Source organism: Stegastes partitus, unplaced genomic scaffold (assembly GCF_000690725.1).
Source record: "Stegastes partitus isolate 25-593 unplaced genomic scaffold, Stegastes_partitus-1.0.2 Scaffold260, whole genome shotgun sequence".
Lineage (NCBI taxonomy): Eukaryota > Metazoa > Chordata > Actinopteri > Pomacentridae > Stegastes > Stegastes partitus.
In genome coordinates, this window is record NW_007577991.1 from 45397 (window position 1) to 58858 (window position 13462).

At 40.2% G+C, this 13462-nt stretch overlaps 1 protein-coding gene across 1 annotated transcript in view; it reads left to right on the forward strand.

Moving 5' to 3' along the window:
- aldh1a3 (aldehyde dehydrogenase 1 family, member A3) overlaps positions 1–13462 on the forward strand; it is a 37064-nt gene that overhangs the window by 16124 nt on the left and 7478 nt on the right. The window contains exons 6-9 of the mRNA XM_008282149.1: positions 5532–5660; positions 7621–7734; positions 9261–9363; positions 11167–11351. Coding sequence (XP_008280371.1) covers positions 5532–5660; positions 7621–7734; positions 9261–9363; positions 11167–11351 — 531 coding nt within the window. The remainder of the gene's footprint in view (positions 1–5531; positions 5661–7620; positions 7735–9260; positions 9364–11166; positions 11352–13462) is intronic.

Sequence of the window (13462 nt, forward strand, 5' to 3'; positions counted from 1 at the left end):
ATTCTCCTGGGCAAAGCAAACTTTCTGCTCTCAGATTTTGACTCATACAGTTGGATCTTTATGAAACAATCCTGACAAATCTACATGTAATAGGTAGTAGCCCCAAAGCGATCTGATTCCAATTGTTAGAGGAGAGAATTAGGTCAGTTAGATTTTTTTACAGCAGCTCTTGTGGCAGTTTCTGTTTAAGTGGCATCAGCAGGTCATAACAGAGAAACACATCAGCATCCATTTTGTTGTTTGTTGCACAGCAACAGTGTGCATTTACTAAGCATAATTAACACTTGAAAGCCAAGCATATCATAATGGATGTATTCCCATGCTGCAAATATGCTGTCACCAGTTAAATCTGAAGAAAGTGAGTACCAGTAAAATGAAAAACTACTTACTTGAGTGCTGTGATTTGAATGAGCCATGCTGGCAGTGTACTATACCCAGTTAAACAGCAGAACGGGGGAAGTCAGTTTTCTGGCTATTCTACCATTACTATTATGTGGAGCTACAATAGTAAAAAAACACAGACACTGGTACAGATATTACCAGATATATGCATTAATAGTACATAAGTCATACAAGAAAACAAATTAAGTACATATATTAAGCTGAAGGAGGGCTGCAGATGATTGACCCAGTTACACAGTCATTGCCTATAGAGGACGCTGTTAGAGGTAAAGTGAGCCTTCTGCTAGGAGACATCGACAGTTTAATTGGTCAACATCATAGCTTGCACTTTTATTGGTTGGAGAATTTTGACACAGTTGTTTCATAAAGCAGACATTTCACGAGCGTGCAGACGCAGCGTAAGCGCGGACACACTGAACTGAAGCACAAGCTGATTGTGCAGCAACAGTAAGTCTGACTGCAAACAGTTTTGAACTGGAGCTGTTTTAGGGATAGGGCAGGGTTTTCAGGGACAGCATCACATATTCTGAACGTAAACTACAGGAGACATGGTCTCAAACTGGAAGTTTATGATTTTCGTTAAAGATGTGAAAGCAACTCCAGACAAAGAGCTGTAACTGTTTCTGCAGGACAGCAGACGTCTCACTACCAGATTGGGCCACTAATGGGATGAAGGAGACCAAAAACATAATGAATGCCTGTTTTAAAGATTGCGTCCAAAAAACCATGTTTGCTTCTGGGTCATTTCATCTCAAATCATTGACCGTCTCTGATTTACATTAAACTTTTTAAACCTGAACTATGGATGTTTAAAATGGTAACATACCTTTATTTCAACTCACTTTTTTTTTTTTTTTGCATATTGAAATTTGAAGCTATGTTTGAACTACAATATCTTCGATACCATCAAAGATAAAAGCCTGATTTTTTTTTCTTATTGCTCATTGTGCCATTGATTTAGAACTTGTTATCTGAAATCTGGAATTATTATTGGCCAGTAGATCAGGTAGTATCTGATTATGGGTGGGTTTAATATTAAAACAAAAAAGCTGTCATGAAAAGTCCCATCTTTAACAAAAAAGTAATGATGCTTAAATCAACTTGTGATATTTTCTGAACCACATGTAGCTGCATGTCACAATAATACAAAACAAAACATATCGAGTACTTTTTAATATGAAATATTTGNTTTAGATGATTAGCACCCCTTTGTGTTTCTTATGTAATGGTTGTTATTTCCTTTGGAGACTGCTGCACTTAGTAAAAAACTGATCGACTCTATATCATCTTTTCTGTACACAAAGAATGTAGTATGATTCGATGTTGTATAATTAGAAAAACAAAGCAGCTAGAAATTGCACAGACATATTGCTTGGTTTAGAATTTCAATATACAGTGATGGAAATAAGTATTTGCGCTGACGTCTTTGCGTAGCTCGTTCGTCTTGCCTATGGTAGTGAAGTTGAAGATGCAAAGTGTGGACAGGTTTTATTTTACACATGTAAACATAACCAGTCAGATTATTAGTTTGTGAAGCAGAATGGGCTGATATGTGTGTCTCTTGGTTACATAACCAATCTGTATGAGCCAGAATTCTTACTGGTAGGAGGGATAGAATACTTATTTCTCTTGATCAACTGGAAATGAATTTATAACTGTTAGATAATGTGTTTTTCTGGATTTTTTGGGTGATATTCTGTCTCTTATCGTTAAATAAACCAACTATTAAAATTGTAGTTTTTTTTATATGTGACCAAAATCATAAAATATGCAGGGGATCAAATATTTACTTGAAATGAAACATAATTTGGGAACATGTAGGTACTATATACAGTCTTGACTTGACATTCTGACCCTTAAAAATCTGAAAACCTTGCGATCTGACAGGTTTTTAGGAAAAACGAATGGAACCCATAAAAAATAGCCTTAACATACCAACACCCTTGGATTCTGACTCCGACATGACATTTTATGTCACAAATAAGGGTAACGGTGTATTATCTGACTTAACAATCAGACAGATTGGTTACGTTCAGACTGCAGGACTTAATGCTCAATTCGGATTGTTTTTGCGAGTTCGTTCACATTTCCAATTAAATACGACTTGTATGTGATCTCCTATGTGAGCTTCACCCAAAAGTGTCCTGCATATGTAGAAGAGGACACAACGATGTCACTCGCAGCGAGCGTGCTCAGTGTTTGTGGAAGTAAACACGGATGGTAGCGGTGGAGCGTAACTGCCACTCCCCCACCGCCACCGTTAGTAGAAACAGAACTGTGACCGCTATCTTAAACTGGCATCAGCAGCCAAGTACTGCCTGTGCATTCCGGTCACTTCCACCCCGTTGGAGTGCTCCCCCGGGTGGAAGTGGTCCCCCTGGTCAAACCTATATTCATCATTAATTGGATCTGTGTTGTTCGGACTGTCATGAAAAGATCAGATATCGGTCGCATAGGTGAAAAAAGAAGGTTTTACATTTAGTGTTGGATTATCGAGTCACGACTGTATCTGCTTAGGGTGTGGTTCTGCTGTGTTGTGGGGTAGGCTTTGTCAGGGGTCAGCAGCAGATCCTGGTCTTGCAGACCTACAAAAAACCCCAGTTAGTGATAAAGAGAAGACTAAATGTTGCACAGATCTTGGAGGTTAGAGTGGAAGTAAATTTGATATGCTTGTGATGACCAGTGAATACGGATGTGATGAAGAGATAATGTGGAGGAAGGGAGTAGCCTTTATATCTAGACATACACAGTGTTTTTGTAATGTACTTTAGTTTGCACTTAGATGTTTCTCACTTCTCGTTCTTGGCTTGTTTTATTTTAAATAAATGGCAGTGATGGCCTAATGATTAGTGAAGCAGTCGTGTGACCACAAGATAAATATGGGTGAAACTTAAAAGCAGCATTCGCACCTCCTTCACACCACTGAGTTCCTCTTGAGCAAAACCTTAACCTCAGCTGCACATTTGACTGTGGTTGTACCAGGGTGTTTTCAGTTGTGAATGTATGAGCATCACTGCATTTGTGTAAAAGGGAATTTTGCTTTATGTAAAACTTTACCAAATAACCATAGTGAAAATTGAATTTTTTTCAAAACTGGATTATGCCTGTTAGGGTTTTACAGTATTTGTATGCCTGTCTATTTGTTACCACACATTCTCTAAACTCTATGTTCTGTTATCATGTCATCATAAATACAATACAATACAATACAATACAATACAATACAATACAATACATGTAATTCCTGATAGTGTATGTATGACCTCAGTGCTCATAAGCAGGTTGTTGTCTGGGCAATTGAATGACATGTCCCTAAATCATTAGAGTCTTGACAAAGCTAACATACACTTTTAAAGACCACGTATGTCATGGTAGTCTTGAGTTTTCATTGACTCCTATAACTTTATTTTTTCTTTGATGGACTAACTGAAACCCATACATCACAAAACCAATCATATATTATGATTCTTTAATAGAGTCAGTAAAGGTCTTCTGAAAAAAATGATAAAATCTGCTGGGTCAAAAAATACATACAGCAACTCTAATAGAAATACAACGTCCCGTAAAAGTCCCTTGGCTATTTTTTTATCTCAACTAGACGCTTCTGGTAGCCGTCCACAAGCTTTTGGTTGTATATTTGACTACTCTTCAACAGAAATGGTGCAATTCAACTAAATTTGTTAGCTTTCTGACACAACCTTGTTTCTTCAGCAGAGACCACAGGTTCTTGATGGGGTTTAAGTCAGGACTCTGGGGAGGCCAGTGTTGGGCTCATTAGCTTATTGATAATTTTAGGCTTTCTTGAAGAATGTGGAGGTAATCCTCCTTCTTCATTACTCTATTTACTCTGTGTAAAGCACCAGTTCCATCGGCATCAGAACAGCCCCAGAGCATAATACTACCATCACCACACTTGTTGGTAGGTCTGGTGTTGTTGGGGTTAAAGGCCTCATCTTCTCTGGTCTCATATATTGCTGGTCATTGTGGCCAAATAGCTCAACTTCTGTTTTATATGACCACAGAACTTTCCTCCTGGAGGCATTTTCTTTGTCCGTGTGATCAGCAGCAAACTTCAGTTAAGACTTAAGGTGCCGTTACTGGAGAAAAGGCTTCCTTCTTGAACGGTAGCATCTCAGCCCATGGTGATATAAACCATGCTTGACTGTGGACACTGCAGATCTGCTTTTTGGTGACTCTTCACCATCCTTAGCAATTGTCTCTCAGCAGCAGGTGACAGGTTGTGTTTTCTTCCTGATTGTAGCAGTGACACAACTGCTCCATGCACTTAAGTTTACAAAAAAAATGTTTTCATAGATGATTTTGGGATCTGTAGCTGCTTTGAATGGCTTTGAGTTACTTTCCTGACTTGTTCAAGTCAATGATGTGCTTTTCAGATATTTGCTGAATTCCTCTGGCTTTCCCATTGTAGCGTTTGTGCTTCAGTCTGATGATTGTATCAAATGGGCCTTATATAAATTGGTTTATAAGAGTCAGCAGCTGTAGTCAATCGTGATCACTCACATGAAATTAAGATGTCATGCCACTAAGAAATTTGATTAACACAGCTTTCTGCATCACCAAAACTGATAATAAAGTTGCTGTATGTATATTTTTGACCCAGCAGATTTTTTTCATTTTTCCAGAAGACCTAAAATAAATGTATGAAAGAATCAAAATTCATGATTGTTTTTGTGACAAAAAGGGATGTTTTTCAAAGATTCCATTCTAGACAAATTAGAGTTATTGGAGTCATTAAAACTGAAATGATACACGGTCCTTACAGGTGTGTACACTTTTGTTGATGACTTATTCCATGCCATGACTGAATCTTATGAATTCCCAAAGTGATAACTGCTCACAACCCTATCATGGATTTGAAAGTTCTTTGGCTCTGATCTGTGTAATAACTAACCAGCATCTGATTGTTCCCTGTTGTTTCATAGCAACTACATCATGTGTAAAACAATGTTTTTGATGTATTTTCTTAGTATGATTTTTCAGGTGGCTTCTTATCAGAAAGATACATGAATTTAATTTACTCTTCAGTAAAACTTGGATTATGGTGTTAACTCTGCCAACTGTTTCGGGAAAATTTAGTAAGTTCACATGTTTGCTTTTGTCTGTGCTAGTGGAACTTTCCTCTGCTGATGTTCATGTGGAAGATAGCACCAGCCTTGAGTTGTGGAAACACTGTGGTCATTAAGCCAGCAGAGCAGACCCCTCTCACAGCCCTCCACGTTGGATCGCTCATCAAAGAGGTACGATGTTGGGCTCAACATGTACAGTGGGACTGATCCAAGCCAAGAGCTAAGAGAGGTTTAGACTTCTAACCATATTTTTCTTGAACAAATTCAGGGCCTGTATTCTTATAGAAAATCCAAATTGTGATTAGTTTGTTTTGCCTCTAATATGATTTGGTACTGACTGCATCCTGCAAGTGAGACAATCAGAACCATCCATTTTCTTCCGCTTATCCAGGGTAAGGTTGTGGAGGCAGCAGACAAAGCATGTCATTCCCAAGTCCCTTCCCCCGGCAACGCTTTCCAGTTCTTCTTGGGGGATCCCAAGGCGTTCCCAGGCTAGCTGAGAAATGTAATCCCTCCAGCAGGTTCTGGGTTTACCCCGGTGTCTCCTCCCAAGCGGATGTGCTTGGAAAACTTTGAAAGGAAGTCTCCCCAGAGCCATCCAAATCAAATGTCCAAACCACCTCAGCTGGCTCCTTTTGATGCGAAGAAGCAGCGGCTCTACTACAGACTCTCTCTGGATGTCCAAGCTCCTCACCCTATTTCTAAGGCTGAGCCCAGCCACCTTTCAGTGGAAGCTCCTTTCGGTTGCTTGTACCCGTGATCTCGTACTTTCATTCACTACTAAGAGCTCTAGACCATAGATGAACATTGGGACGTAGATGGACTGCTATACTGAGAGCTTCGCCTTACGACTCAGCTCCCTCTTTACCACAATAGTCCAGTACAACGCTCACATTACTGCTGACCCTGCACCAAGCTGCCTGTCCATCTCACGCTCCATTTTCCCATCACTTGTGAACAATATCCCAAGATACTTAAGCTCCTTTGCTTGGGAAGCAACTCCCCCCTCCCCCAACCCAGAGGGCGCAATCCACCAGTTTCCAGCAGAGAACCATGGCCCCGGACCTGGACGTGCTGACTTGCATCCTTGCCGCTTCATACTTGGCTACACTGCTCCAATGGTGCTGATAGTCACAGTCTGATGAAGCCAGCAGTACCACATCATCTGCAAAAAGCAGAGATGTGATTCTGAGGTCCTCAAACCAGACACTCTCCTCACCTCGCCTGTGACTTGAGATCCTGTCAGTGAACACCACAAACAGGATCGGAGACAAGGGGCAAACCCGGCTGGGTCCAACACCCACTGGGAACGTGTCTGACTTTGTGCCAAGAATGCAGACACAGCTCTTACTGTGGTTATACAGGGACAGAATAGCTTGTATCAGCAAGCTCAGTACCCCATACTCCCGCATTATGCCCCCAAAGAGATCCTTGGAGGACATGGTTGTAGGCCTTCTCCATATCCACAAAACACATGTGAACTAGCTGGTCAGACTCCTATGCCGCCCTCAGCACCTCTGCAAGGGTAAAAATCTAGTCCACTGTTCCACGACCAGGATAGAATTGCTTCTCCTTAATCCTTGCTCCAGGAGGAGGTTTATTGAATCATTCTTTGGCTGGTCCTTCCCCCAGGACCAGTTTGACTTGGGAGACCCTACCAGGGGCTATTGCCCCGGACAACATAGCTCCCAGGATCACAGAGACACTTAAATCCCTCCACCGCAGTAAGGTGGAAATTCATCGGGGGGCAATCTGAACCAGAACACTCCCACTATGCTTCCTAAGGTGTGATTAGGAGACTCCAAATGGTGCTTTCCATTCAACAACAATTTTCTTAAATGAGACAATGGGCTTTGCAGTTGTCAATCTTCCTTGCTGACCTCAAGTAATATTGACATCTAAATACAATGAGAAATGCAGAATTCAGCCTGGAAAATCCATACCATCTGTAAGTTTTAGTTGCAGAAAAAACTTTGTAATACAACATTACATTGGTGTCCTGAAAATGGGGTAACTCCATGTGATAAGGCAGGTCTGTGTAGGTTCCAAAACCTACTGCCAATATTTTATTGTTGACCCTAAATCACTGGCAGTTCCTTGCATTAACATACTGTCTGGATTGCTGTTTAAGGCGGAGTTCCCTCCTGGAGTTGTGAACATTGTTCCAGGGTTTGGTTCCACAGCAGGAGCAGCCATTGCCAGCCACAAGGACATTGACAAAGTGGCCTTCACTGGCTCTACAGAGGTATGTGAGTGTATGACAATGCACTTCTGCTACATGGTCATCAGTTTAATAAATGAATAATAGTTAAATAATAAAAACTTAAAATCAAGCAGGCATTTGAGTGGTGCAGTCCTTCTTTAAACAATATCAAACAATTTCTTTTTTTCACACTGTCAGTGGTAAATTCTAACTAAAGCAATGCAGGTGCTTGCAAAGAAAATCTAGAGGACAATGGAGTGAGCATTGGGTTGGTGCTGTGTGAAATTACCAGTTATTCAAAGATAATTGTATTAGTGAATTATAATTTACAACTTAGATAACAAACTACATTAAAGAACATTTTAAAACATATCTGATCCTGTACACGGGACACCAATTAGCAATGGGTATCCCCCCAAATTTTACCACAGTAGTTGAACCATAGTAAAGTACACAACAAAGCAGAGACATTTTTTGCACCCTAAACTACTGTAAAGAAACTAAATTTAAAGCCTGGTGTATCTGTCTGTAACCTCAGTGAATTGATTGTGGTAATTTTGCTCACTCACAGATATGTAATGATTTTGACAAGTGATTAATCTCAAAATGAACTGGGTTCTCTTTATCTGCCATTTGTACTCGCATGAAAATCTGATCATGTTTAAGGTCTTATTTATTCAGAATGAGAGAAAACTGAAGATAAACCGTGTGTATAAATAATTTGAAACAGTGTATTCCCATGTGAGACGTGTTGGATTACATTCGGGGAAAAAATCCACGTTATAATCTTTGCACTGAGTGCAGACTTTAGGTCTTTTTGGACAAGTCAGAAGTCAGAGTCCAAGGCACACTTCAGCGGTCCTGGAGCAGATAAGGCTAAGCTTGGCAGTGCTGGGGCTGTACCCTTTGATCGGTAGCCTAGAGCTTTAACCTCCGAACCAGCACTGCGCATGGCTCAGGTAGAGAGGAAGACACCAGTCCAGGGCACACATGATGCTGCATCTACAGGACATTGCAGGACGGAGGGAGATGCTTTGTGGGAAAGTGGGGAAGGGTGATTGCAAGCTTCACTGGACTCACCTGTCATTTTCTTTGCAATGCAATGGGTTTCATGTATAGTCCCATTAGTTTCCATTTAGGTATGTGTATGGGTTCCACATATGAATATACATGGACTGTACATGTAATCCCCTGGGCTTTAGTAGGGTGCATGGAAGCTTCACCCCTCACTCAGTTTAGTTTCCCTCTCCTACCTTTTAGCTGTTGCACCTGGAGAAACAGTCCACACAATACTGCACTTGTTAAAAGTGTTTTTGTGAAACTTAGAAAACGTGCAGGATTTGTCACATGTGGAAGAACTTTCCACATCTGCTCCACATGTTATGTTCTGTGGTGACATGATTTCCACATGGGCTCTATGTGGCACCACAAGTTTCACACGTGCACCCATGTGTCGTGACATGTTATCGACACGTGATCACGTGTGGAAAACATGAAATGTATGTGATTTTTCTGTAATAGTCAGTCATACTGATATATATTAAGGTATGATTCCTATTTCCATGCAGGTCGGCCAACTGATCACAGAGGCAGCAGCCAAAAGCAATTTGAAGAGAGTGACTTTGGAGCTGGGAGGCAAGAACCCTTGCATTGTATTTGCTGACTGTGATTGTAAGTAGATGTGCTTTCTTTGTCTTATTTTCCAAAAGTGAATTGTATTGATATTTATATATAATAAATTCAGAGAAAAGACTCTTAAAAACAGCTGGAAGCAACAAACTAAAAATATCCTTCAGTTCCTGTTAACGTTTCGATGTCTGTGTCGCTTCTGTCAGCTAAAGGCACCCGAACCCTGTCCTAAAGCTCATGAAAGCTTTCACAGCCGACTGGCTACTGCTGCACAGTCGTTACAGTCAGCTCATTTTGCCGGCACCGTAGTGCATTTACTGAAACTTGGACATTGGCTTTTCAGTGGATAAACTTGGTCTATCAGATTTGGTGTGGCCACTAGGGTAGCCAATTAAGACTCCAGGGGTGGCCAAATACAAGTCTTATCAATAAAATGTTAAAGTAAGTTTTCAGAATTCGCAGTCTCTTTATGGCACGTGTAAGCAGGAGGAATTGTGACAGTGTTTAAAGTGCTAAATGCAACACAAAATATGTGATAGTTTATGGTAATATGTCATTGGTACTTTGGTTTCACTGTTCTGACAGCCTCTTGATAACTCGACAGAGCTCAAAACATATCAGATGGCACCTGAACTTGGTTTGTTTCTACTTTTGTCTTGTCTACAGACCTGTCTGAGAGCACGAGTGACATTATTTAGCCAAGACTCAGTTTTTGGTTTAGAATGCTTAGTTTTAAGAGTAGCAACAGAATCAGTTGCTGAGTCAGTGCAGAAGTAGTATTTGTATAAACCATTGAAAAATGTCCAGGAGTAGCTGTAGCAGAAGTGTTAACGTCACAGAGGGGTAGGCCACTAGATAAGACTAAGTCCAAAATACATATGTGTTTTTGTGTGAAGCTTTTAACTGACTGAACAAGATTAAGATCAAGATGTCATTAATATGTACTGTCCTATCTTGGCATTATTCTTGTCAACAATTCAGAGAAGTCTTGAATAAAAGCCTTGTTGTTTTTGGGTGTTCAGCAAGCACACAGCAATGGGGAGAAATCTGTTTGAAACAGTTGTAATTCAAAGCTGGAATAAACATGAACGTTAGCTGCTGGCAACTGTTTTTTTTTTTTTTTTTTTAAACTTAAGAAAATGGGCTTAACTCAGTATCGTTATCCAAGTTTCAGTCAAGTAGAAGTAGAAAATCTCAATCTAGGGATCAGTGTACTTCATTAATAGCATATGTATTTGGTAAACTAATACACATTCCACTGTCAGACACAGCTAGAAGCTGTGTTTTTATGAAATACATTCATATTTAAGTACACTGGGGTCAGTTTAAAAGTATATTCTTCTTGGAATTTGAAAGGATTTAATAGCCTGGTTCCAGATCTCAAATGACTGGCCCCATTTCCCACACTTGATCTAATGTTCTGCTCACTGACAGCTGTATCATCAGTTTACAAAAAGCAAATCAGAGTTTTGAAGAACTGATTATGAAACTCTGAATGAGGAAAATATTTACAAAAATATTGGCTACAAAATCCAATGTTTCGAACGTCCTGGCTCTGGTTAATTTTGAACTATATGACTAATTATGATTAGACAACTACAGTATATTAACAGAGTAGACAAAACAGGCAGAAGAAATACATAAAAAATGTAAAATACAGCCCTTTATAAATGCACCATCAACTCCTAAAATGCACTAAACAACACTGACTGGTGTGGTATGTGGTATGAAAAAAGTATGAGGAATTGTCATTTTCTTACCTAAACAGCAAAAATTTTCCTAAAATGTGTTTTTTGTTTATTGTTCACGTCTGACATGTGTATATGTGAATGTGTTTGTTTACAGTACAGATGGCTGTGGAGGAAATCCAGAAAGGAGCTTTTTATAACCAGGGTCAGTGCTGCACAGCTGCATCACGTGTCTTTGTGGAGGAAACTATTTATGAAGAGTTTGTGCATCGCAGCATAGAAAATGCCAAGAAGATTGTTATAGGAGACCCACTGGACCCGCAGACATCACATGGCCCACAGGTATGAACAAACAGTCAACATAGTAGAACACATATTATACACAACTAATGTGTTTTAACCATTGGGGTAAATTTATGACTCTTTACAGCTAAATACCACATGTTGACCACTAGACCAGTTTGGAAGTGCACAATGTTCCACCACAATGTGTGTTCTGGGACACTAAGTAGATGAGCCAGACATGCATTTACCAGAACAAATGTCTTCAACGCTGAAGTCTTTCCTCTTGTGAAACCAAATGAATGACCCAATAAATGTTATGTCGTACATGTAACTGTTGTTATATTGTTCAGTCTTTAAAGTGGACAAAAAAAGGCAAAGTACTTTAGTAATTTTTTAATGCTGCTAGTTTTGTTCAGTTTGCAAACACAGTAGAACTACAATTTATGTTGAAGTTGTGACCTCTGTTCGGTGCCCCCTGCCTATCTACAACTTAGGAAAAAACATGTTACAGCCAGTAATTATCAGATTATTGGCATTTCTGTCTGAGTATGTCCAAATATACCACAAATATCACGTTGACCAACAGAAGCCCAGTAGAGTAAAGGATAAAATTTCTGACCAAGGTCATCAGAAAATGTATTTGTATTCTGTTTAGAAAGTTAACAATAAATTTGCAACTTCTGAAAATTGTTGAGCACTTTACCTTTCTTTCACCCATTCAGACTGAATACCATACAGTGTCTCTAAAAAAGTGTCCACCCTCCATGGAGGTTTTTCCCTTTTTATTGCTTTTCAATATTTAATCATGGTCAATTTAAACTTTCTTTTTTGCCCAGAATTTACACAATAAATCTTTTTTTCATGTCAAAGTAAAAACTGATTTCTTCAAAGTAATGTCATTTCAATAAAAATGTAAATTGATTGCACAAGTATTCACCCCCAAATTCAACACGGGTGTAGCCAACTGGGGCCAAAAGTCACACAGCTGGTAAAATACAGATCATTTGAGTCCAGTGAACGTGTCTCAAGAGACTAAAGCACAAGGACACCCGTACCTGATAGGTCCAGTCATTGGTGAATCAGCACTCCTTGTTATGTTTTTTTGTTTTGTTTGTGTATTGGTTTTCCCTTGCTCCTCTTCCCTCCTCCCTCTTTTTGTTCTCAATCATTCCCTTGCAGTGTGTGGCTGAGGGCGTGGCTTGACTCACTGCAGCTGGCTGATTTAATGCACCTACAAATCATATCACCTAATCAAGTCCTCCATAAATCCCTGGCTTCTCCTGTTCTTCAATGCCAAATTGTTTGGCGACTATGGTACATCCACAGCGACTCTCCGGCAACCTCCAGTCAAACAAGAGTATTCATCTTTAGTACTTCTTGTTTACTAATTCACTGATCTTGTGTTCTCATGTCTAGATCCTCCAATGCTGCTGATTCCAATCACCTGTGCTCCAGCCTTCTTTGTGTTCAGCCAGCTCACCCTCCTCTGACTCACCACACCGCCTGCAGATGACCATCTCATCCAACCAGCCCTCAGCCACCTCTGCTTCCCTTTAAAGACTGTTGATTTCAAAAATCTACCTTGTCTACCACTGCTCTCAGTCTTCAGCTTGAGGGTCCAAACCAACAATAAAGCATCTCAGTAAAATCTGGCTACCATGGACCTAGCAAAAACTGAGCGAATCTGACAAACTGTCTCCACCCAAGGTGCCCAAGGGGCACAGCTCTGCAGGAAATAACTGAAGCCTTGTATTGACTAACTGCTAGTGTTTCACAGCTCAACAAATGCATGGACCATGTGACCATCCAACTAACCTCCATTACGCCTGTCTTCAGCAGAGCTCCATCTTCCTCTCCAGCTGCAACCCCAGGCTCCAGCTCCAGTATTTCCCCATGTGCCCTTCACCCCTACTCCCACAAAATACTCAAGTGACATTCAGTCAGTGTGGCCTTGCTTTTGACCACCAGCCCCAATCCTGTCCTACTGATAAGTCTAAAATAGCCTTTGTTATGAGTTTACTATCTGGTAAAGCTTCTGCATGGCCAGTAGTCATATCTTCCAGAAACACCTTTATTAAACAGTCACTAGAGTTATTCATTGAGATACATGAAGTATTTGATCACCAAATTCAAGTTAAGGAAGCCGCTAAAAGGCTATCACTCCCACT